The sequence below is a fragment of the Halichoerus grypus genome, chromosome 13 (assembly GCF_964656455.1).
Source record: "Halichoerus grypus chromosome 13, mHalGry1.hap1.1, whole genome shotgun sequence".
NCBI classification, from domain to species: domain Eukaryota; kingdom Metazoa; phylum Chordata; class Mammalia; order Carnivora; family Phocidae; genus Halichoerus; species Halichoerus grypus.
Window position 1 is genome coordinate 85,106,014 of NC_135724.1, and position 26,097 is coordinate 85,132,110.

At 53.3% G+C, this 26,097-nt stretch overlaps 1 protein-coding gene across 1 annotated transcript; it reads right to left on the reverse strand.

Annotated features, from left to right (window-relative positions):
* Positions 1–438: 438 nt before the first annotated feature.
* PLBD2 (phospholipase B domain containing 2) lies at positions 439–23,464 on the reverse strand. Its single transcript, XM_036123718.2, has 12 exons — positions 23,112–23,464; positions 17,008–17,101; positions 13,965–14,123; positions 11,950–12,050; positions 11,516–11,730; positions 7,461–7,558; positions 5,190–5,350; positions 4,482–4,577; positions 4,143–4,214; positions 3,349–3,501; positions 2,612–2,774; positions 439–2,330 (listed from the first exon to the last, which is right to left on the reverse strand). Exons 1-12 carry the CDS (start codon positions 23,399–23,401, stop codon positions 2,163–2,165), a joined length of 1,770 nt encoding a protein of 589 aa, XP_035979611.1. The 5' UTR covers positions 23,402–23,464; the 3' UTR covers positions 439–2,162.
* Positions 23,465–26,097: the final 2,633 nt, after the last annotated feature.

Consider the following 26,097-nt stretch of genomic DNA (forward strand, 5'->3'; position numbering starts at 1 on the left):
GATCTCAGAACCACTGGGAGCAGAATAGTGAGCCTCCCATCTCTGGGGGTGTGTAAACTGACACTGGACACCCATGTCAGGGACTCAGAAGAAAAAGACTTGAAGTGAATGCCATGCAAACCCTCTCAGACATGAAACCCTGTCTTCCAAGGAGAGCATGTGCTGACGCCAGCATATGGAAATAGAAGACGGCCTGTCAGGGCTCCTCGAGGTCTGGGAGGGGACACCACCACACCACCCATAGCAGCCCCAGGCAATTCACTGAATCTCCAAGTTCAGAGTGAAGCTTGAGACCCCTCTAGCCCCTCAGGACATGACGCAGATCCACACGGGCCTGCAGAGCCCCTACCCACCCCGACAAACAGCAGGGGCTGTGAGATTCAGGGGAGAGTGTAAAACCCACCCCAAACCCACCCTGGACACAGGCTCATCCACTGATTTCCAGCCAGGAGGGACAGACATGTATTTTATAGAGAATGGGACATCAAGGGCAGGCTGGCAAGGACAACAAACCATCAGCCCTTTGGCCCCAGAATTCTTTCTGGGGGATAGAGTGGTGCTAGTTCAAGAAAACCTGCCCAGAAGATCACTTCCAGCCTCGACTGTCCCACTTGAATCAGCACAAACCCCCCCCCCAAAAGGCAAGGCAGACCCCTCGGTCCACTATAAGAGCTGAGGCGTGAAGGGCTGGGGTCGACCAGCTGGCTAAGATCAGATGGTGACAGACTCTGTTTTGTGTTGACCTGTACCCACAGTGGAACTTGGGAAAGTCTTGTTGGTTAATAAGGCCCTGGGATAGTAACCAGAACAAAGCAGGTGCTCAAGAACATCTGGATGGGTGGATGGACAGAGGGATGAATGGACGGACAGATGGATATAGATAAATGAATAGATAGATGGGTTGATGGATGGATGACAGATGAATAGATGGGTAGACAGAAAATGGATGGATCTATGGATGGATGGATGGACGGATGGATGGATAGGTGAATGGATGGGTGTTTGGGTGGGTAGAGAGATGGATAAATAGATGGGTGGATAGATGGATGGGTGAATGGATGGGTGGGTGGCTGGCTGGATGGTTGGCTGGATGGCTGGCTGGATGGGTGGATGGATGGGTGGATGGATGGATGGGATAGGTGAATGGATGGGTGGTTGGGTGTGTGGGTGGATGGATGGACAGATGAGTAGATGGATGGATGGATGGAAGACTGTGCAGATGGACAATGGGTAGGTGGGTTAGCAGATGAATAAATGACAGATGAGTAGACAGAAGAATGGACAGGAGAATGCATGGGTGGATGGTGTAGAACCCAAACCAAAGAGGAGAAAGGGCACCAGCCCAGCCTTCCCCACTATCCCAAAAAACACAGCACAGGGGCCACGGCCTCTCCTTTAATGGCAGCACAGCGTGCAATTTGGTTCTTACAGCAGGGGAGCTGTGGGCACTGTCCTGAGGCCAGGGGCGGGACCAAAGGGGGGGCAGGGGGCACGAGGCTGCAGCAGAGAGGCTGACACTCTTGTCTGCCCCTGAAGGCCCCTCCAGCCACAAGTCACCAGAAACTTTGGTTTTTGTTTGTTTTCAAGTTTCTGTCCTCAGGGGAGCTGTCCAGAAGGGGAAACAAGGGGGCTGCTTCCTGAGGGAGCAGAGCGGCTGGGGCTGGGAGACGGAAGGACCGATGCCAACCAGAGGCAATGCCCAGGTCCCGGGGCCGAAACCCCACAAGTCCCAGAGCCACCGGCAGGAATGACATTGAGAGGCAGGAACTGGAACGGTCCCCTCCTGTTCTACCAGCGGCCTGAGACCCCATCCGAGGACCCCTCCCAAGCCCTCAAGAGGGGGCAGCATGTGAGGACAGGACCCCAGCACAGGAGAAAGAGAGAAGCAGACAGAATAGAGAGAGAGGAGAGAGAGAGAGATGCAAAGAGGCAGGGGACAGGGGAGGCACTCCCTCACTTAAGGGGAGCGAACGAGTCAGTTCTGGGCCCCATCGGGCCCCGCGTCCCACCCAAGAGACGACCCAGACAAGAGGGAACCTGGCAGACCCAGGTCCCTGATCCGGGCACAGCAGGGGACGAAGCCCACGGAGGGGGTGGGCAGGAGGTCAGGGCGGCGGCCGGAGGGTGGCCCCGCTGGGGATCAGCAGGGCAGAGAAGGAGACTCAGTCCCACCAGACCTCAATGGGCGAGAACTTCCAGAGGTCAGGCTGGCCCATGTGCAGCAGGCCGCTGAAGGGCGAGGAGCTCCACTGGAACGGAGGCAGCTGGTCCCACGTAGGGCCACTGACGGCGATGATGTGAAAGGCCCTGGCCAGCGCCATGCTGGTCACCTGGGGGCCAGGGCAGAAGTCACTGAGCACCAGCTCGGGCTGGGCTTGGAGCTGCCCCAATCCAGAGGGCCCTGACCCCAGCCCTAACTTTGACCCCACCCGCAGCCCCATGCCAACCCTGCCCCCGGCCCCGCCATCTGCCCTGACCCCAGCCTTCATTGCCCTCCCCCCCACCCCCCCCAGCGATGATGGCATCCAAGCCTCCCCTCCCCCCAGCCCCCCCCCAGCGATGATGGCGTCCAAGCCCAACCCCTCCCCCCAGGCCCCGGGCAGGGCAGCACCTTTACATCTATGCCCCCGTGGGAGCGCTGGTGCAGGGCCTGGAAAGGGTAGGAGCCATTGGCTGGGTTCAGGTCAGAGCGGGCCGAGATGGCGTTCTCTGCGTTGGCCTGGGGGTTGCAGGCTTTGCAAAGCGACAGGGGGTCGTGCAGGAAGTCATTGTACCTGGACGTGGGAAAGGAGGGGGCATCGGGCGTGCTAGGAAGGGGAGGCCGAGCTCCCAGTGGCAGCAGCCCTGAAACAAGCCACCTGCGTTCCCGTGCCCAGCTGCACCCCCCACCGCCCCACCCCCGGCCGGGGGCTTCCTTCACCCTTCACCTCGTCATTCCATGCCCATCCTCACATCCGCTCAGGCAGCCCTCCTCCACGGCCCCTCCGGGCCCCCCACCCCGATCCAGGCTAGATAGCCCATCGTGCCCCTTCATAGCAGTTCTGGGGGCTCAGCCCGTCCTCGCCCCGGCACCCACATCAGTGTGAGTGCTTGACGGATTTCGCATCTCCCACAGCCAGGGGGCTCCCCGCCTTGTGCCGTTCCTCCAGTACCGAGCACAGTGCCCAGCACCGGGGTGGGGGGGTGGGGGGGTGGGCACTCAGCGGCGGGTCAGCACCCTCACCTGTAATGTGTAGTTACAGCTGGCCGCCGCCCTATGACCCCCGGGCTCGTGGCAAGGTTGACACAAGGGCCAGGGACGCGCACGCAAAGCTCTACAGGACTCGGGGCTCACTCTCCCCCACGCACCTCATGAGCCGGAGCATGGAGTCCAGGTCATGCACCAGCGACTGGTTCCGCCGGAAGATTTGGGCCCGGGGGCTCCCATCATAGGAGAACCAGTCCCCGTACTGGGCCACCAGGGCCTGCAGCCCACTGGCATTGAACACACTCTCAAAGTACCTGCGGGGGATAAGGACGGTCACTCACCACCCCTGCCCACGCTGGCTGCGGCCGGGGAGGCGGAGGGGCGGTCACACCAGAACATTATCACTGACAACCACGACAGGACAGCGAGTCATGTCTTCTGTTTATGCCGGGGGGTGGCTTGCCGGGGTGACCAAGCTTAGGCTCTGTGGGCCAAGAGACATGGGTTCAGATGCTGACTTCACCGCTGAACAGCTGGGGAACGCGCCTGGGGAAAGTTAGGCATTCGCTGGAGGCCTCAGTTTCCTCATCTGTGAAATGGGAACAGCGGCCATGGCTACCGTGCGGTGGTTGTAAGGACCGAATCTCTCATTTGGCAGGGCACAGTGAGTGTCCAGAGGTGATGGCTGTGCCGGCCGGTTATAGCAGACGCAGTGGGGGAGCCTCGGCAGGGGTCGGCACCTGAGCCTGGCCACCCCCCCCCCCGCCCCCGCTGTGGGCCGCAGACCTAAGCCCCACCACTGTGCCCCCAAACTGGCAGGGCTTTCCTGGCCAAAGAAAGGCCAGGGTGGCTTCTTTGCTCTGCGGGTTGAAAAGCTCATGCAGGGAAGGACCCCTGACCAGCACAGAGAACTGAGTAGGGGTGAGGCAGGTATGGGGCAGGGGTGGGGACATACGGTATGTTGTAGCTGGCCCAGTAGGTCTTCTGGTAGAGTTCTGAGGTCTTATCGGCCACCACTACCATGCCCCTGGGACCAAGAAGAGAAATGGGGCAAGACCGGTGAGAAAGAGGGTACCTGTGGGCACTGCCCTGCTCAAGAACCCCTGATGGCTCCCCAGTGCCCAGAGGTAGATTAGGTCCTGGATCCTTCACCCCATGCAGGGGCTGCCTCCCCCTCCCACCTGGCCTTCCTCAGATGTTCGCCTTCCCACGCACATTGCAGCATGCCTCCAGACTTTTTCCTAGGCAGTTCCCTCTGCCTGGAACCCCCTGCTTTCCTTCCCAGGGTACTCACGGGATCTGCTCCAGGATGGTGAGCACCCTGTTCCTGGGGCTGGGCCCGCCAGGGATGAATGCCTTGTAGTCCACGATCATCCACTGGTTGTTGTACCTGCCATGCCCAAGGAAGGACTGAACATACCTTGGGGCCATTGCCCCAGCCTCCCCCATGCCCCAGTGCCCCGCACCGCCAGGAATCAAGGGGAAGGGGTGGCATGGGGGGTGTCCTGCCATCTGACTGTCACCCTGACACTGCAGCTTGACCAGGTGTCCTCTGTCTACTCCAGAGAAGTCTATAGCTCCCTGGTGCTTATTGGAATAAAGGTCTAATTCTTTAGCCTGACATTCTAAGACCCTGCACTATCCAGCTCCAGTGTCTCTGGCTCCCAGGGCCCTCACCCACCCGTGCCCACTTGCTCAGACGGCCCTCCCCGTCTCCAGAGCCCTCAAATCCCAAGTTCTCTTCCTGGCCTCCCTCTGGGGGCCTTTCCCTGGATGGGAGAGCCTTCAGGAGAGAGGCAAAGACCCAGTTTCCCTAAGTATAAAACAAGGGAGAAGACTTTAAGACCCCTCCCAACTCCAGCAGGGACCATGAGAGGGCTCTGCAGAGGGTGTGGGGCATGTGGCCCTGATGCCACGTCAGGTCCCCTGGGCTCTGACTGTTGAGGGGGGAGGTTGGCCCATCTCTTGGGTGAGGAGGCCACAGTGCCAAGAGCCCACTCACGTGCCACTGTTGAACCTCTTGAAGGTGTCTGCCCAGGCGTCCCCGTCCAAGGCCAAGCGATTGGCCACCACATTACGCAACCACTCCAGCACACAGTCCTTGGGCTGCACGTACTTCCAGAGGGCCGGGTTCCTGTTGCCAATGGTGGTCTCCAGTGTCACCTGGGGGAGGGCCCCCTGACTTAGGACCAAGGCATGCTGCCACCAAGTGGCAGTGCTGCATGAGTCATGGTCCGTACACTGCTAACAGTTTTTTTAAAACCTCATGCGCTGCTTTGGGTGCACATTCCTCACTGGTTCCCTGGCTGAGCGCCGAGGGGGATTCACGATCATGCATCCAGCTTTGCCCTGGGGAACAGCCCCTGGGAGAGCCCAAGGTGCTGCTCCTATGGACCCTATCCCCCAACCAAGTCAGTCAACTCCCTCCCCGGAGAGACAGCATCCTATTTCTACCCCTTCCTTGCAGTTTCGCGGGGAAAGTCGGGCGGCTCGAGGCTGTTAGCCTGGTAGACTACCACAGCCTCACTGAATTCTTCCAGCCCTCCTGGGAAAAACACAGCATGGCTACTAATGCCCCTCTTTACTGAAAGGTAAACTGAGGCCTGAAGAAGCTAAGAGACGTGCCAAAGGTCATGGCTGGTCAGTGGATGGGCCACTGTTCCATCAGCAAACTTCCAGCTCTTAAATCAATGCTCGTTCCTCTACACCAGGATTATTAGCATGCTTCCTCCTTTTACGAAGTCCAAAAACCAGCTAAAAGATAGCAAGAGCCATAAATGTGATGTTTAAAAGAAGAATCTGGAAAGCAAGCCTCTTGAGAGCACCGCCCAGGTGGGAACACCTCCTTCCACTCCTTCCAGCCTGTACCTTCCTTGACCCTCAACCAGCTGCTCTCGGCATCCAGAGTCACTGCCAGGGTTCAGATCAGCGTGGCCCAGAAAGCCCTGGGAGGCAGTTTGCCCTCTCGGGCCGGGGGGAGTTCTGAACCTGGGGCAGTACTCAGGGAGTCTGCAGACTTGGAAGGGAAAACACCACCTCTTCCTTCCCACCGCCACCAAACTGGAACTCAGCACCTCCTGGCATTGTGAGCACGGTGACCCGCCACTGTGACATGAGTGGTACCTGAGACCTGTCACCAACAGAAATCAGATGTGTTCCCACCATATGACAGGGTTGCACCCATCTCAAAACATCATTTATGCTCCCCATTCCTTCAAAGTTATGGTAGTTAGCACACCCGCTCCCAGAGCTCGTTATTTAGTAAGTTCACAAAGCAGCGCATATATAATATTAAAAGGTTATTTATGTAATATTTCGCTAAACACATTTTAATTATCACTGAATTCCTTTATGATCCCATATCTTTTGGTTTATGCATTTGAAAACATTACTCTGAGATGGGGTTCACAGCCCCCCAGACTGCCAAAGGGCTCTGTGGCATAACAGTCAGAGACCCCGATGGAAGGTACATTCCTGCCGGGATCCCTCCCAAGTAACTGGATGAGACCTCCTCAGCTGTCCTTCCCCAGACTGTCCCCTCCTTGCCCCCGCCGGACTGCAGCAAGGGGGTCCCCTCACCTACAACCTGGCCCTCACCCGCCTCTTTCCCCATTTCAGGGGACTAAGCCCCCCACTTCTCTCAGAAGGTAGCAGAGCAGGAAAGAGCCCCTTGTCGCCACTCCCGCAGGGAAACTAGCATCTTCTGCTTGGAGCATATTTTTTAGAGCGATGTTTTCTTCTCTGCATGTTGCAATCTCAGGGCTCAATGCCCCAGCGAGGGGTGCCAGGAACAGATTTCTAAACGAGCCTGGCCCTCAGCCAGGAAATCCAATAAAAACAACACATTGTAAACAACTTATTCAGAAAACCTGGCCGGGTTAGAGGGAGTTTGAGGAAGGCAGGAGGGGAGGCAGGATGAGAAACAGCAAGGTCATGATGGAGGGAGGGACGGCTTACGCTAAACACAGCCAAACAAAACAGGGGTCACTAAGGTCAAGGTCAAGGATATTGCAAAAGGGCCCGAAGAGCAGCGACTGCTGAGGAGCTGGCTCATGGAATGGAGAGTCCGGGGAGGCTGCAGGATTTGGCGGGCCCCAGGGGGACTGGGAATCCAATTGTAAGAAGCCATCCGCCCCTCCCCAGTGGTCCAAGTACCACAGCAGAAAAGCCCCCAGCGCGGAATGGTGATGGGGGCTGCGTCCACCCACCTGCCCAGAGCTGCCAGGTGACCTACAACCTGGGGGAAGAAAGGCCACACGGGAGGGACACTCACCAGCCCGCTGCCCATGATGTAGAAGTCGTCACAGGAGAAGAGTGTGCCAGGGTAGGACGAGAAGACCAGCTTGTTACCAGGAGCCAGGGGAGAGTTTTCTGCGGGGGGAGAGTGAGCCCAGAGGGGGCGGGGGTGCAGGTCAGATCAGTCCACCTGGGGACCCCAGCACCCCAACCCAAGAGCTGGAGCCTCGAGGTAGGGAGCAGCAAGCCTCAGGGGGAGCCTCCATCCATTCTGATATTTTAGTAAACCAGGCCATGAGCGGCCGGTGGGAAAGGGGACTGGGGAGTGACTGCTTCCTGGAGTTTCCTTCTGGGGTGATGAAGGTATTTGGGAACTAGATGCAGGTGGTGGATACACAACAGTGTGGATGTTCTAAATGCCACTGAATTGTTCGCTTTAAAATGGTTCACTTTACCCTATATGAATTTCACCTCAATAAAATAAGTAAACCAAAACATAAATAAACCACCAGAATCTTTTTTTTTTTTTACTACCAGAAATTTTTAAAAATTAGTGCAGGTTTATATTTTCTTCTAGAACAGGCATAACTAACCTAACGGGAAGGAAACTAGAAGAGTGGCTGCCTAAAGAATAACTACAAAGGGGCACAGGGGACTGCCTGGGGGGACGGAAATGTTCTCCATCTTTACTGAGTGGCGGTCACATGACTGTGCGGGTTTGTCCAGACCCCCCAATATGTACATCCTAAAGGTGTGTTTAAGCTAGCCATCAGTAAAGTTAATACAAAGGGGCGGGGGGGAAGCTCAGCCCAGGATGTCATGTATCACCCACCGAAATGGCAAAAAATTGAAATGAACATAACACCCAGTGCTGTCAAGGTGAGCTGACACGCTCAGACTCGTGGACAAGTGTAAACCGGACCAGCCACTTTTGGAGGCAATTTGGCTGTATGTATCCAGAGACTAAAATGTTTAATTATGCCCATTTTTTATTTTTTTTTAAAGTAGGCTCCACACCCAGCGAGGAGCCCAACGCTGGGCTTCAACACACAACCCCAAGATCAAGACCTGGGCTGAAATCAAGAGTTGGACACTTAACCAACTGAGCCACCCAGGCACCACTAATTACACCCAGCTTTTTTTTTTTTTTTTTTAAAGATTTTATTTGTTTATTTGAGAGAGAGAGAGAGAATGAGAGAGAGAGAGCACATGAGATGGGGGAGGGTCCGAGGGAGAAGCAGACTCCCTGCCGAGCAGGGAGCCCGATGCAGGACTCGATCCAGGGACTCCAGGATCATGACCTGTGCCGAAGGCAGTCGCTTAACCAACTGAGCCACCCAGGCGCCCCCAGCTTTTTTTTTTTTTTTAAGATTTTATTTACTTATTTGTTTGAGAGAGCGAGCGAGTAGGGGGAGAAGCAGAGGGAGAGGGCAAGCAGACGCTGTGCTCAGCACAGAGCCTGACAAGGGGCTCCATTTCATAACCCTGAGATCACAACGAGCCAAAAATCAAGAGTCGGACGCTTAACCGACTGAGCCCCCCAGGTGCCCCTACTTATGTCCATCTTTTAACCTAGCATTTCCACTTGGGGGCCCACTTGTCTTGCCGCAGCACCGAATGAAACACCAAAGACCTGGACATGGCCCAAATCCTCAATTGAGAACTAGTTAATTTCACATCAGCTGTTAAAAGGTGGACTGAACGTGGCAATATCCAAAATTCTCCAAGGCTAGCTGTTGAGCAAAGGGAGCAAGATGCAAATAATCCATATGCTATGGTCTTATTTATGTTTAAAAAAAAACCCAGAAAGCAAACTGCTTAGGGCAGCGAAACTGCCGTATAGTACCGTAAAGGTGGACATCCATCGCTGTGCATTTACCAAAATCCGTACAACCATACTATTCAAAGTGAACTTGAATGTCAACTATGGATTTCTATTGATAGTAACGTACTGACATCGGTAGATCAATTGTAACAAGTGTTCCACACCAATGCAGCATGTTTATAACAGGAGAAAGGAGCGGGGAGGTATACGGGAACTCTCTGTATTATCTACTCGATTTATCTGTAAACCTAAAGCTTTTCTAAAGAATAAAGTCTATTAAGTAAAAAAAAAAAAAAAAAGGTTCATATATACACAATATAAGTGCATCTAGTGCAAAAAAATCTAGATGGATCCAAACCAAAATGGCAGCAGATATCCTCTTAGGAAGGGTCTGGAATTTGGGAGGAGGGTATCATAAGAGATGTATTTCTTCATCTGCATTGCTGATGAAGAATGTACGTGAATGTATTCACGTATTACTAGCATAATAAAAATCAATTAAAACAAGTGGGAAAAGAAGGTACATTTTAGTCTAGAAAAAAACAGAACCAAATATTCACAGAAATTATCTCCTATGGGTCATGGGGTGTTCAAGTGATTTTGATTGTACATGAACACCTTAGTGTATTTTCCAATTTCCTATACCATGTGTATAACTTACGTAGGCTTTTGTTTCTTTGTTTAAATAATCTCTACTCCCAACATGGGGCTCAAACTCACAACCCCGAGATCAAGAGTCGCGTGCTCTACGGACTGAGCCAGGCAGGCGCCCCCCTTCGTAGGTTTTTTTCAAAAGATACTACAATGTTCATGGATCTGTAACAACGAACACGACAGATCTGTGGCTACAAACAACAAGGTGGATGAACCTCGCAGGCACTGCACTAAGCGAGAGAGTCACAGCCAAGCAAGCACACGTGCTGTATGTGTCTACGCATGTGACATGCCACATCAGCCACACCTCACGCACGCTGTGAGAAGGCAGATGGAGACTGTGCTGGGGTGGGGATACGTGCCTGGAAAGGGCCAGGAGAGCAGCTTCGGGGGGCTGGGAATGTCCTGGTTCTCAGTCTGGGTGCTACACACAGATGTGTGCAATATGCAAACTTCCAGCTTACACGTGCGATGTGCACGCTTCTCTGTATACGTGTCAATGCAGAAATTTACTTAAGTGAACGGGCATTAGGTTGTTTCCCAACCATTACTGTAGTTGACATCCTTGTGCCCCATCCCTGTGCACAAGTCGAAATGTTTCTCCAGGGACAGGTCTGAGCCAAGAATTGCTGGACCACAGGAGTGACAGATTTTGAATTTTATTGGCTACCGGCGGGGTTCTTCCTCAAAGCGGCGGCACCAACCGGTACTCACTCCCATTAGCAGAAGATGAGGGTATACATCTCCCCACCCCCTCGCCACTTCCTGGCAACATTTCGATTTTTAAGTTTCGCCAAGAAGGAGGCGCTGCAAACATTTCAGTGGCTACCTCCGGGGTGGACACTGGGGCCAGGGACTGGATGGGGGAACCACGCTGGGGCACTTGGGCCTTAGTTGCAAAGTTTTCACGTTTGACAGGAAGAGCATATTCATGTATTCACGCATTCCTTGTGTAGCTGAGTGTTTGTACTGAGTGTCTGCTGTAATTCTTCCCATGCTTGCATCCCTACCATCTGTAGCGCGACCCTGCGATTCCTCACATCAAATGCTGGGCTCTGTTTCCCCACCTCTCAAATCGGAGCGGGTCACCGGACTTGCTTTGAGCTAAAGAATGTTGTGCCCGTTTCGATCAGCCTTCAAGAGGCCTTCCACACTGCCCTGCCCAGATATCACAAGAATAAGCCTGAGCTAGCCCAGCGACGCCAACACCCAGCTGAGAGCCACCCCCAGACACGCAGATGAGGCCATCCTCGGTCAGCCAGCTCACTCCGGCTGACTGCAGAAGCATCAGTGACCCAGCCAAGATTAGCCAGGCCTGGCCCGGCATAACAAAACCATCCGGCTGACCCACAGACACATTGAGCAAAAATAAACAGTCGTGTTTTAAGCTTCTGTTGTTTTAAATTTGAAATGATTTGTTATACGGCAACAGGTAACTGATACACCTTGTGAAAAGGAACTAAAAGGAAACAAAAATGTTAACAATAAGATGGACTCCTAGAGCAGTTGGACGGTGTGCACAGGGCCAAGGCCCACAGCTCCCAGTGTCCCCCACCCCCTGCACTGTGTGCCCACATGCATGCTCACACACAGATACACCCACGTCCACCCACCTTGGGGGTCTTCCCGGAACTGGAACCAGTACTTCTTGATGACGCGCAGCATGTTCTGGTAGGAGCTCCAGGTGTTGTGGGCGATCAAGAGGTCCGTCTCGCCAGGCAACAGCTTGATGAGGGCAGAGCAAGAGCCAGAGCCCATAACGTGCTTGGTCTTGGTCTTATTCAGGGCAGGCTCCAAGTCTCCCAGGTCCCCGGCGAGCTGCAACAGGCTGAGGAGGGTGGGGGGCCGGAGAGTTAGCACGCCTGCCTGCCAGGAGTGCGTTTCCATACCCCTTTCACAGAGGAGGAAGCTGAGGCTCTGGAAGGCTACGTGAGTGGTCCGAGGCTGGGCCAGGAGGTGGCAGAACCCATACGGGAACCCAGGTCTGTCTGACCATGAGGCGCATGGCCCTCTCCCCTACCCTGTCCGCTCCGGGAGTGGCACTTACAGGAACCCCAAGGGTTTGACGGTAAACCTCCCAGTTGGAAAGGTCATACTGCCTTCATAGCTGTCCTCGAGGCCTTTCAGCTGCAGGAGGGTCAGCCGCACCTGGGGGGGGGGGGCACAGATGGGGTGAGGCCTCTCCCCCTGGGGCTCACGCATTCTCCTGCAATGGGAGGGGCCCAGGTGCATCCTCCAGGATCCTGACAGCCCTGACCCCCCCCTTTCCTAGCACCCAGCCCTCCGTGCCAAGCACTCTCTTGCCATCACTTAGTTAACTATGTTTCCGCCCCCTGCCAACCTAAATCACCCCCACTTAAGAGCCCAACTGAAAGCCACCTCCTCCAGAAAGCCTCCCAGCCAGCCCTGACCCACTGTCAACGGCTCCCTATTCTGAGCTCAGCTCCTGGCTGCACTGCTGCCTGAAAGCACACGTCTCATTAGCTGACTTCTCCCCATGGTCACTGTCCCTGCTCTCTAACTAGGGAGATCATCACTGTGTCCCCCATGCGGCCTTGGTCGGCGCTGGGTATGTACCAGGTACTTCATTAGCATCTGCAAGAGGGATGGACGGGTGGACAACAGGGTAAGATACACGGACGGACAGTCAGGCAGCACTGAGAGATGGATGCGTGGCTGCTAAGTTATGTAGAAGGGAGGGAAGGACAGAGAAGCAATCGTCCAGGTGGATGGCAGGGTGGACAGAAGGACAGATGTCCAGCTGGGTGCACAGACTGGATGGGCAGACGGGACAAGACAGATCCATTCCTTCATCTCTAAATATTCCACCAACCTTTACATATAAAGCACCCACTGTGGGCCGGCCCTTATGCTAGGCGCCAGGGATACTGTGGAGGACAAAGCAGATGTGGTCCCTGCCTTGTCCTCGTGGGGCTCGAGTCTCGCTGAAGACAGGCTCTGAGTCCCTCACTAGAGCACCACAGGGAAGTATGGGGACGGGACAGAGGTGAGGGGTGAGGGGAAGAAGAAGGTGTTCTGGGCAGAAGGGGCAGCAGGTCCTAAGCCCTGAGGCAAGAGGCAACACATCTTGTTCGAGAAACCAGGAGGTCAGGGAGGCTGCACCACAGAGCGAGGAGGTCAGCAGGAGATGAAGCTGGGGACAGACAGGGTGCATCATCCCCAGGGAACGGGGCGGCCCTGGGTGGGGAGAGACAGCAGCTGTGGTGGGGCTACGGATGGACAGACTGACACTGAGAGGTGCTTCGACGGCCGACGGCTGGGAGAAAGGTGGGGACTGAAGCAGACCAGGTGGACGATCAGACAGACAGCTGGGCAAGTAAATGGGAAGAAGTGTAGCGGGGGAGTGGACAGACAGGTAGATGGCAAGCAGGGAGATGGACAGGCAACAAAATGGGGGTATGTCAACGGTTGGGGAGGTGGTTGGTGGGAGAACTGAGAACTGGCCTGAGATGGGCAGCGGGTAGCAGATGGGTGAGAGGACGAGAGAGGAAGACAGGTAAGCCTGTGGGTGGTACGTGTGCTGACAAACTAGACACACGGATGGCTGGGTGGGAGGGAAGGGTGGACAGGGAGGGAGGGGGGATGAATGGAAGACGGATGGATGGGTGGGTAGGAGGGAGAGAGGAAAGGATGGAGGGAAAGGGAAGACAGTATGGCAGGAGGGAGGACTGAATGGCTGGATGGACAGATGGATGAATGGATGGGTGGTTGGGTGGGTAGGTAGATGAATGGATGGATAGTTGGGAGGGAGGGATAGAGGGAGAGGGAAGAAGGGAGAGAAGACTGGATGGATGGACAGACATATGGAGGGTGGATGGATGGATGGGTGGGTGGATGGCCAGGGAGGGAGGAAGGACTGATGGATGGATGGGTGGATGGGTAGATGGATGAAGGAGAGAGGGAGGGAGGGAGGGAGGGGGAAAGGGCTGGCGAAGAGGGCTGGGAGACAGGCAGCTGGCCAGCAGAAGCCACAGCAGTGGCAGGTCCCCAGAGCAGACCCAGCCCGCCGCCCCTCCCACAGAGCATGGGGGCCACACCCACCTGATGCCAGTAAGCAGAGCCCTTGTTCAGCTCCATCTCCTCCTGCATCCACTCCAGGTTGGTCTCCAGGAAGCTCTTGAGCTTCTCGCAGTAACCAACTTCATACTCGAAGGGGCCACAGTAATTCACCACCGTGTTCATCCAGTGCATGTAGATGAGCTGCGGGGCAGGCGAGGTGGGCGAGGGTGGGGGCGGGGTAACCAGGCTGCTCTCCTCGCCGAGGACCCCGCTGGCTCCCCACTCGGGCTCAGACTCCTCACCCTGTCCAGGCCTCCGAGAACCATGGTGCCCTGGTGAGGCCCCTCCGCACCTTTGCTCCCGCTGGCTCTCATCCCCCCGAGGCCCCTCCCACCCAACCCACTCTTGTCCCATCAGGGCCCAAAGCTTCTGGATGTCTCCCTCCTTTGAGAGCCTTTAGCATTCAAAGTCTGCTCCAGACTGAGCATCCTCTGTTACTGGAGACCCCCAAGCTATGGATGTATTCGGTCGGTCAACAAACTACGACTTTGGCGCCCCTACCGTGTCCTGTCCGAAGCCCTGAGGACACGGCAGAGAACTCACAACTGACATGCGTGTGCACAAGTGAATGCCGGGCCGGTTCAACCAGCCGTCGAGAGGCCTTCCACACCTCCCGGCCTGATGTCACATGAATAAGACAGGGCACGTTCAACACCACATCGGCCCCGTCGGCCCCGTCACCCAGGCTGACAGACAGCCAACCCCCAGACGCATGAAGGAGACCGTTCGAAGCCACCCAGCTGCCCCCACTGACCAGCCAGCTGACCGCGGAAGCATGCGTGGGCCCGGCCGAGATCAGCCAGGCCTGGCCTAGAATCCTGAGTCCACCCAGCTGTCTTTCCAGCAGGGGCAGGGGCGTCCCCTATCTTGTGGCACTACGGGGACCTGGTCCGTCGCCCGGAACTCACATGGATGGCACTCTGTATGAACGCACCCACGCAAAGCTCAAGGCAGCTCTGCAAGGACAGTGCTATCCTCACCATCCCCGCTTCATAGCTGAAGACACCGAGGCACGGGCAGGTGACTAACTTCCCAAGGTCCTCCAGGTACTGAATCAAAGAGTCAAGATTTGAGCCCTGGAAAGGTGTGGATTTGTAATTTCCCAAAGGCTGCGGGGTTAACTTCCAGCCACACCCCTCACCACACTGGAAATACTCCCAAGACACACAGGCCAGTGAGGGGATTGTGGCAGCACCCGGTACCCCAAGACTGATCGCTTAAGGCCCCCCCCCCCGCTCCACGGCCATCTCCCTGAAACACATCCGATTTCTCCTCTGCCCCCCGAGGCCTCAAAAAGATGCCACTTCCCCCATACACCTTTCCACCACTTCCAGAAGCATTTCCCAAGTGCCTGTCCTGTATCAGGCTCTGGCCTGGGTGCAGGGGACACAGCTGGGGACAGGACACCATCACCACTTACGAGAAGCTCCCGGGCCAGTGGGGGGCGGGGAGGGGCGCGGGCGGCAGAGCAAAACGCTCAGAAACAGAGACTCTGGTCAAACAGCTGGGTTTGAATGCTGGCCCCCCTGCTGACTGGCTGTGTGACCCTGGGTGAGTAATTTCACCTCCCTGAGCCCCGGTGGGGCAGTCACGCTTCCCTCGGTGGGGCGGGGAGGCTGGTGTGCGGGCTGAGGGAGAAAACACGGGCCGGGCTCCTGGCACATGTGTCCGGGCTTCCTCACAGGAGAGCCCCTGGGGCCTTGCCTCAGTGTTCCTGGCAGGCTAGCAGGCCCCCTGAAAGACGGAATCCTGCCTCATTCACCGCACCCCAAGCAGCGCCGGCCTGGCCCAGCGTCTGAGCAGCTCCCCAGCCATCCAGGTCCCAAGCGGACGTCCAAAACGGCTGCTGGGTGTCAGAATGAGGAGTGTGAGCTTTATAAGGGGGTGTTCCCTGTGTGCAGTCATCTGTCACGTGCTCTCCCCCCTCAGCAGCCAGCATCCAGGAGCCATCGTGTTGCTGATTCCTTCCCCAAGGTCCATCATACGGCGCTCGGTGGCCTCAGCGCACGTGTGGACTCAACGCTACCATTGCCAAATGACTTTCCCAAGTGGATGTCACACCTCCCCCCACGCTGCAGGAGACGGGCTGTCACCACGAAGTGTCGCCCACTTCTGAGACGAGCCACCTTCTGAAATTGATGCTAGCACTTTTCTAAAGCCCCAGATCAAGTAGGGCAAAACAGTAGGTTGTCTGAGGATTCCACACGTGTGGTAAAACTAGTTTAACAAAAGTAAGAGGGTGGAAATAATTCAAGTGTCCGTCCACAGATGCGTGGATAAATAAAACGTGGTCTGTCCATCCAAGACAGTATTATTTGGCCACAAAAAGGAGTGAAGGACTGACACAGTCTAGAACGGGGATGAATCTTGAAAACACGATGCTGAGGAAAAGAAGCCAGACACAGAAGACCACCTACTCACATGAAATGTCAAGAATCAGCAAACCCATGGAGACAGAAGGTAGGTTAATGGTTGCCAGGGGCCGGGGTGAGGGAGAAAAAGGAGCTTTGGGTAGGGGGTTGCTTTCTGGGGCGATGAGAATGTTCTGGAATGGGGTAGTGGTGATCGTTGCACAACCCTATGAATATACTAAAAACCACTGAATTGTACATTTTAAAATAGTGAGTTTTATGGCATGTGAATGATATCTCAATATGAATGAATGAATGAATGAATGAATGAATGAAAGAAAGTCACATTTAGGGTGATGGTGCCTCTGGGGGCAGGGGTTGGGAAGGGGGCCTCAGAGGATCAGTAACACTGTTACGTTTTAGTCTGGATGTCTGTTTTATTGCTCTGTGACTCAGAAAATGTCATACATCCTTCATACGCATCAAATACTACCTAGCCTAAGTTTTTTAAAGACTGCACGTGAGCTCTGGCTGCCCAGTTACGTGGAGGGCTGGGGGCGGGAGCAGGGAGCCCAATCTGCACGCACCTCACCTCAGAACCCTTCCGAGCTTCCTGGGGTGCACGCTGGATGGGGTGGGAGGCGGGAGCCCCAGGTCCCCCATGTGGCCCTTACCTCCTCAGACACAGCGGCCTCTGCCACACCCGCGGCGTAGGCCTGCAGGCTGTCGTTGTAGCGGCCATTCGTCTGCAGCTCCAGAAAGGCCCACCTAGACGGGGAGGAGAGCGGGCCCGGTCAGCGTGGGGGCACATGCAAAGCCGGCCCTGGGCTGGGCACGCGGCCACCTCCAGTTAGACCATGAAAGACAGAGTGAGGAACTGCCATCCGTGCAAATGGCCGTCTGTCTGTCTCTGTGCACTTGTCAGGCGAAATCCCTCAAAGAGGAGCTGCTGGGTCAAAGGGCACAGGCATTTTTAATTTTAATCAGCCTTGACAAACGGCCACCCCCCCGAAAACTGTACTAATCCACCCCTTACCAGCCAGTGTCAAACAAGGGCTTCCTCTGTGCTAGATGACGTTCTAGTCACTTCTTGTCTACTAACTCATTCAATCCTTGTGACAATCCCACGCTCCTACCAGGCAGGCACTGTTACTCCCCGTAACAGAAGAGGAGGGAAATTAAGGCACAAAGTTCCGTAACTGCCGTGGAAGCCTGCGCTACTACCCCTCCACCCTCTCTGTGCCCTCTGCATGTGGCTTTGCGGTCCCTCCTACCCATGGCCAAGTCCCTCCCCGCCCCACTGATCTGGGCTCCGTCATATGACTCGCTTTGGCCAATGGATGGAACTGACCGTGTGCCAGGTGTAAGATTAGCCTTTGCAAGGCCTCCTTTGTTTCCGCTTGCCCTCCTCCGCCTCTGCAGGAGAACATGGCCCAGCCAGCCCGCTGCTCTCAGGAACATGAGAGAAACATGGAGCAGACCAGCTCTGCAGACCCATAGTATGAAGCAGAGCTGCCCTGGCTGCCCCTTGGATCCACCGAAAATAACCCTGGGTTATCTTTGAAGCCAGTGGGTTTGGCGGCTAGTTCGTTACACAGCACCGTTGCCCAACACTAGCTGATACGCTTGCCGAAGGTTACAGAGCTGGTAAAGGGCCGAGCCGGGATTCAGGTCCAAGCAGACTGGCTCCCATTCCTTCCGGGAAGCAGCACTTCCCAAACTCTGACGTGCATCCATGTCACTCAAAGACCTGGTTCGGAAGTAGATTCTGATCAGGAGTCGGGGCAGGGGCCCGAGACCCTATATTTCTAACTAGCGGCCAGGTGAGGCCAGCGCCACCAACGTGCAACCACGCTTGGCTGTAGACCACCTCGCCAGAACGTACCCACTCCTGTCTGTCCACTCCTTGCCTGAAAGGATTCCTAGCAATCTTTCTCATCTTTGCCAAGGCAGTGGTTGAAAAACGCAATCATGTTGTTTTGATGATAATCCTTTAATTAGTTCAATTATCCTTGTTTTAATTTTTTAATTTAATTAATTAATGTATTTATTTATTTTTAAAGTAGGTTCCACACCCAGCACGGGGCTTGAACTCACGACCCTGAGATTAAGACCTGAGCTGAGATCAAGAGTCGGACGCTTACCTGACTGAGCCACCCAGGCACCCCTACACTTGTTTTTAAATTTTTACTGGTCACCTATAGTTCTCTGGTTCAAGGGCTTTACTCACTTTTCTCCCTTGAGTTTCTTTTCTTATTGATTTGTGAAGTTCTCTACGTACACATTAGCCCTTTGCTTGTCACTAATATTGAAAATATGTTTGTATTTTAATTGATTTTTTGCTTTTGCTTTTGCCATATAGAGGTTTTTGGGTTTTTTTGCGCAGCCAAATCTATCCATCTTTTCCTTTATGGTTCTGGATTTCATTCTTGCTCCTAGGACACAAAACTATTCACCCAGGTGGCTTCTGTAACTCGGGGACAAACATTTGTTAAGGCAATTTCCACGAAGAAAATGAGGGGCACCAGGAAGATGCTAATGAGACCAGGAAGAGGCTCCGAAACAAGGCAGAGCCAGGCTCCGCCAGGACAGTCTCACGGAGAGGTGGCCAACACGCCATCCGAGAGCTCCAGGGCGAGAACAGCTGTGGCCTAGAGAGAACTCTGGAGAGGAAAAGACGATCAAAACACGCTCACCTGATACTTGCAGCAAGCAAGCCATTCTGAGAGCCTACCGGGTGCCAGACACCAAGGGTGCACGAAAGTGAAGGACATTCAGGCTTGGCCTTCCCAAGGCTAATGCGGGGGTGATGGGTGGCTGGGAGGGGGGGGCATGTAAGCAGGTAATGACGTAACAGGGCAACTGCTACGATGAGAAAGGGCTGCCATGTGCTGACGAGATGTCAGAGACAACATAAAAAAAAGATCAGAGAAGGATAAATGGTAGACTCAGGATAACCCCGTGTGTGCAAGCATTTTACTCACGCATGCACGCACGCATACCTACACTTACACATACGCATGCACGCTTAGGCCTATTTTTGCATAGAAAGTTGTGGAAAAAAGAAACCACTAACAGTGGTTATATATGTGGGGACTTACCTCACACATCCTAACTTTTCTAAACTGCTGGGATTTTTTTTTACCACAAAAAGTTAATTGTCTGACAATCACCACCCTCCCCCATCTCCTTGTGCGCTGCCTTGTTCCAAAGGGCAACTGGGGTGATTCCATTTAGATGGGTTTTATTCACTTTGCCTGAGTCCTCAGAAAAACTCAGAGAGATGGGTTTCCACCTATCTTTCCAGAACACTTTGGGCAGGGGACGTTCCCATTTAAGGGGTTTTGTTCCAAGCCACCAGACTTCAGTGCCGGAGCCCCTGAGGCTGATCTCTGAGGAGCCCTCTGTTGCCTCAGGCCCTAAGCCTAATCAAATGATTCTTCACCCCTTCACCCCCCCTTCCCCCCATCCTAAAGGGTTCTCACCACCCTTGCCACAGAGATGAGGCAGGCGAAAATACGAGCCTAGATCTCTCTGATAGTAAACTCTGCTCCATACTACACTTCCTGGCCCTTCCAGCCTCGACTTCCCCATCTGTAAAATGGGGGAGGCTTGAACTTGGGCAAACGGCCTCTAGATTCCCTCACCGCTGTGCCGACTGACAACTTTGCAAAACTCTATCCCCATCCCTGGTCAAAAGGAAACCACTGACAAGCGTTTCTAAAGTTAAATGTAGCCATTAGACTGCTCTCTGTTAAAGAACACGTCCTTCCTGCTTACTTGGTTCTAAAATAGCTGATCTTTTATGAGATAAAATCGACAGAGGTCAATAAATGCTGTTCTGTTTTGGTTTTAATGCACTCACTTGACAAAAATAAAAAGTTGGCAGTACTGATCTGTTTCTCCAATCTTCTTTTTCTTTTTTTTTAATCTGGAGCGTCTATGGGCCACACTGTGATTTTATGTCACGGGTGCCTAATGCCTGACGACTCCAGGGTCTAAAGAGGCCACGTTTGAGGAAAACCAGACCACTGCTCTGTGATGAGGAGGGGGGGTCACAAACCTCCCCCGGTCACCACACCCTGACCTGGACACAGCGCACCATGGATACCTTCGCCTACCTTATCTGTGCCTACAATTCCTTCCTCACTCTTGATGGGATATGTTCACCTTTTCTGACTTCCAAGAACAGCTGGATGGTATTTACCCACTTTACTGGGCTGGGTTTCTGCTCATTAGTTGGTGGATTTGAGTGGGTTCCCTGCTTCTTAACAGGGTAATTCCCTCTTATTGGTACTCACTTCCTTTCCCAACTCCGCAGTGACTCGTGATTTGTGTTGGGCAGCTGGTTGCGGAGTCAGGGATGGAGGAAAAGGTAGGGCTGGAGGGGTGCAGCCTCCCCAACACCAAGGCTGGAATCAAACTGGCGCAGGCTCGGCCTCCTAGGGCACCTCTGATGCCCAAGCACCGAATCCTAAATGTTTCAGGCTTCATGGGGAGTATCAGTCCCAGGTCAGATACAGCACAACTGAAAGAGGACCGACTATGGGGTGGAAAGAGGACATGGAATTTATCCTGACAATCCCAGGATCCCCTGTGGCGAATTCTGGGGGACAGAAGGAGGAGAGATCCCAACTCAGGTAAACAGAAGAGTCAAATCCCTGGCCTCCGTCCTTTGAAAAACGAGACAGGCACCCACAGTTCAGAGGTTCTGCTGATCGGGGGCCAGGAAACCTCAGATGTCTTTCTTTCATCTTATCCCTGAGTTCTAAGAGGTCGATCTTAAGGGCCTCAGTTTCCCTGTTTCCAATATCGGGGCTTCTTTTTTTAAAAAAAATATTTTATTTATTTATTTGGGAGAGAGAGAGAGCACGAGCAGAGGGGAGGGAAAGAGGGAGAAGCAGGCTCCCCACTGAGCAGGAAGCTCGATGAGAGACTCGATCCCAGGACCCTGGGATCATGACCTGAGCCGAAGGCAGACACTTAACCCACTGAGCCACCCAGGCACCCCAAAATAGGGGCTTCTGATACAGTTCTCCCTACAGCCCAGCCCCCAGTGCTAAATAGGCCAACTGGACAGAAAGGATGCTGGAAAGGGGACATGAGAGCGAGAAGTGTGGACGAGACCTGGGCTCTCGCCTCAGGCCTGTTTCCCTAACTGTAAAATAGGGGCAGAGGACACCTGCTTCTTTCTCTTTCACTCATTTCTTCCTTCAGTAAACAAACAGAGCTGCTTTCTGTGATCCCACTGAATTTCCCTTCAAGCCTCACCTTTAGTGGAGGAAACGGGTTCAGAGAGGCGAAGTGATTTGCCCAAGGTCACACAGCGAAGGAGCTGGGCCACAAAGAGCTTTCCATCCAGCACAATCAAGGAAGCCCTCTCTCCATTTCTGTTTTCCATAATTCAGAACAACACAGCCCAGTGGGGGCCTCCTGGGGACAAGGCCCCCTTCCCATGCTGGGCCTCACGTCTGTGCCTCCTTCCTAGCTAACATGGAGGCAGAGATTGGTCATGCCCTCTTGGCTTTGCTAAGCAGGGCCAAAAACACGTGTGAGTCAGCAGAGAATGGGTCACCAGATTCCAGAGCCACAGAGCTCTAGTTCCCTCCATAGACAATAACTAGCCCACCCTGTGGCCTCCTCTCCCTGGGAGCCTTCCCAGATCAGCCCCACCCAGCTCCTGTGTCTGCAGCAAATCCCCTCCTCACAATCCTCCCCTCTGTCTGTCTATCTGATACCCTCCCAAGTACCACAAAGCATCAAGATGGGGGTGTCCTCAGTGTCCTATATCTCCCCAACACCTGCAGGAATTAATGCATGCCAGCAAAATGAATGGGAGCAGTGGGAGGGTGGAACGGGGAGGGGGCCTTAGGGTTCACTAAGATCCCCAGCATAGCCTTAATCCAGGGCCTGAGCCCTGCTGACAAGGCTTTAAGGCAGATTTTCCCCACTCCCACCAACTCAGGTTACCCTTCTGGTGCTCTCTGTCTCCCCCTCTAAACGGAGACCCACCTTGCTCAGCTCTATGTCCCCAAGGCCAAGTACATCAGGTGAGTGAATGAATGAATGAATGCGTGGGCAGAAGCCCTGGTACAGGGCCTGAGAAGGGTACCACCCAACCTCCCAGCCAGAGCACATCCTCAAAATCTGAGCCACAGATAAGGAAATGGGAGCCCAGACAGGCAGGGGAGTCAGAACAGCAGCTGATCATGACTACCAAGGATGGAGCACTAGGCTCCATACCAACCATCTGGCCAAGCAACTTTCCCCTGGACCAGGAAGGAGGAGAGAAAGAAGGAGCAGAGCCCAAGCAAAAATACTATCTGGATCTACATGAATTTAGGGATCCTGGGTTTTCCCATTGGCCTAGAATCCAGGCTCAGTCGGGCTGCCCTGGTTCTGGAACAGAGGCAGGAGCATGGCACCCATGGGGTAAGCCACACTCAAGGAAGTGAGAGTTTCTCTCTTGAAGAGCTATCACCAGCCTTCTGGCCCAAGGGCGGTGGGGATGGGGGGACGGGGTGCTCCGCAGACCTAATCCAGATGGAGGCACTGGGGTCTGGGTGGTAGGGATCTGGTCTCTAAGTGTAACAGAGGTACTGTCACCCTTTACTGAAGGCGAGGGACTGGTCCCCATGAGCTGAGGGATGCTGCATTAGCCCCCACCCAACCAGGGACCTGCTGCAGCCTCAGAGGAGGGGAAACTGACCCCTGAGGCCCGGAGCCCGTGCGAGCCCCTCCCCCGGCCGGTCCCGCGCGGGGTTGGGCCAACCCTTACCCGGTCTCGCGGATGGCGTTAGTGAGGTTGGCCCAGGCCACGGCATCCGGGTGGCGGCCATCCACGAGGCGGAGCTGGCCGGTCTCGGCGTCCAGGAGCACCGAGCGGCTGCGGGACTCGGGAGGGACCGGCCCGTTGGGCCCCCACTGGCGTCCCGAGATCGGGATCGCGCCCGTCAGGCCGCTCAGGAACAGCCCGACCAGCAGGGCCAGCACCAGGGCCAGCGCCAGCGCCCGCGTCAGCGCCCGGGCCAGGCGGCCGCCCGGTGAACCGTACATCGGGGCCACCATGACAGCGCGGAGCGGAGCGCCGCAGCGCGGCTCACGTGACTGTACTCGGCTGCGGAGGGCGGGGCCGGCGCGGACCGGGGAGAAGGCGACGCGCGGCGGAGGGCGGGGCTTGGGCGAGCCCTTCCGGGGTGGGCGGGGCCCATCTTAAAGGCGCCCCCCCCCCCCCGCGCCTCCGTCCACCTACAGAAACTCCGCTTAACACGCTTTACCCACAGCTGTTTATTTTTTTAAATCGTCAGGCCTTGAGAAAAATTGCAACCGTGGTAAATACCCATGTGCCTGCCATCAATTGCCAATATTTTGCTATATTTACTTAATTGCTCCAGGATCCACTCCTCACACCATACACAAATAGAAACTCCTGAATGCTGAGCATCTAAATGTAAAAAATAAAACTGCAATTATAGAAGAAAATATGGATGAATTCCTCCATAACTTGTGTGTGGAAAAAGGCCTTCTAACTATGACTTAAAATTCAGATGTAGTAAAAGATTAATACAGTTGACTATATAAAATCTTCTGTAACTTTTGCATGTGGAAAACACCATAAGCAAAGTCAAAAGATAACTAACAGACCAGGAGAAAATATTTACAACGTATATCATAGGGGCGCCTGGGTGGCTCAGTCCTTAAGTGTCTGCCTTCGGCTCAGGTCATGATCCCAGGGTCCTGGGATCGAGCCCCGCATCCGGCTCCCTGCTCCGCGGGAAGCCTGCCTCTCCCTCTCCCGCTCCCCCTGCTTGTGTTCCCTCTCTCTTGTTCTCTCTCTCGGTCAAATACATAAAATAAAATCTTTAAACAACAACAACAACATATATCATAGTTAAAAGGTTAATATCATTAGTATATGAAGAACTCTTTAAATTTGAGGGGGGTAAATGTGAAAACCGGATAGAAAAATAGACAAAAAATATGAACAGATAATTCATGAAAAAAAGATCTAAAAATGATCCTTAAACTTATGGAAAATGCTCACTTCGTTGGCCATAAGAGAAATGCAAATTATAGCTACACTGAGAATAAAATTTCATAGAAATATACACCAGAAGTTTTGAGTGCATGTGAGAATTGTGAGATTGGAATAAGGTCTGTAATTTAGTTAAAAGTGAGGTGTTAATGTCAATTTCCTGATTTTGATCATTATATTTTGGTTATGGAGGATGTCATCTTTGGGAGAAGCTGGATAAAGACTGCACAGAAACTGTACTACTTTTCAAAAAACTTAAAAAAAATGACTTCTCACCCATCAGATTAGAAAAAATTAAGAAGCTTGACAACATACTCTCTTGATGACCCTGGAGAAATGGACATACATAAATGGCTGGTAGGTGTGCTAAATGGAGGGGAAATAGGTAGTGTCTCGAAAAACTTCACATGCATTTACCTTCTGACCCAGCAATTCCACCTAAATATTTATACATAAGGTTGTTCACCGCAGCACTGTTCGTAATTTTAAAATATTGGAAACACCCTGATGCCTATACGTAGGAGATTCATTGAGTAACTGGATCATCCCCACAATGGAGTACTACACAGCTGTAAAAAAGAAAAGAAAAGAAAAGGGAAGGGAAGTTTTCTATAAACTGGATTGGAGTGATTACTAAGACGTAGTGTTCGTTGACAAAAGCAAACTGTGAAAAAGTATATATAGTATGCTATCTTTTGTGTAAGAAAGAAGGGGAGATAATACGTACTTGAATCTTCTAATTTTTGCAAAGGAAACACAGGTGGGATAAACCCAAAACTAATGAAATTAGTTCCCCAAGGAGGTGGATGAGAAGGGGGTGGGAGGGTTAGGAGAGAGAATGACATGTCTATGACGATATCTTTTTGTAGTTTCCTTTTTTTTTTTTTTTTTTTTGTAATTCCAGTATCATTAACATACAGTGTTCTCTTTTTGTATAGTTTTGACTTTTGGAAATGTGTTGATATTTTGCGTAGTTAAAAAATTTTTCAAAGCAACAGTATGGGAAAAATCCATAAAAAGGAATGCAAGCAGAGACAAACAAACCTGACTTATTTCAAATAAATCACAGAACCACACTGCATGAATCTTAAACTCTATGTCATAAGTTTGTCTTTGCAAAGTGGTATTCTGAAACTATTCTCTGTGTAGTGTGGGATTGAGCAAATGAATAAATGTAATGCTGATTTGGGATCCAGGTTTATCACTAAGAGAAATACAGATATTAGAAAGCTAGAAGCCTCGGAAGGTTGTTGTGGCAGTGGGCTGAATTGGAAATATCAGCGTGGACTTGTGGTTTTTCAGATTTAGGCAGAGAAATCTACATACACATTCCCTTGCTCGGTCCAATTAAGAAGCCCGAGGGGCAATGACACCCCAGATAAGGAGCACACCTCGTGCCCAGATCCACCAAAGGGAGTCAGGACTCCACGGAGAAAAAGCTAAATTCCAGGCTGGGCCAGGGAAAGCACAAGATGAGCCTGGAACATCTTGTGCCCAAAACCATAGAGCTACTCAAAGAAGGATGGAGCTATGTCCAAAGGGCAGGAGCCCGCTTGCAGAGGCTCCGCACTGGTTAAAACCAGGACAATTTGAGCATAATAATAGTGACTGAATTAAAAAAAACCCATGAGGCCGAACTAAGAACACTGGCACCTTGACCTTGGACTTCCCAGGCTTCCGAACTGTGAGTAATAAATGTGTGTTGGATAAGCCTCGCAGTACTTTGATA

Excerpts from the sequence above, each read along its gene's own strand:
- PLBD2 (XM_036123718.2), bottom strand. The coding sequence starts at position 23,401 with ATGGTGGCCCCGATGTACGGTTCACCGGGCGGCCGCCTGGCCCGGGCG. Across the intron at positions 7,559-11,515 it reads GTTCCGGGAAGACCCCCAAG|AAAACTCTCCCCTGGCTCCT; the intron begins GTGGGTGGACGT and ends CTCCCCCCGCAG. Across the intron at positions 5,351-7,460 it reads ACATCATGGGCAGCGGGCTG|GTGACACTGGAGACCACCAT; the intron begins GTGAGTGTCCCT and ends GCCCTCCCCCAG.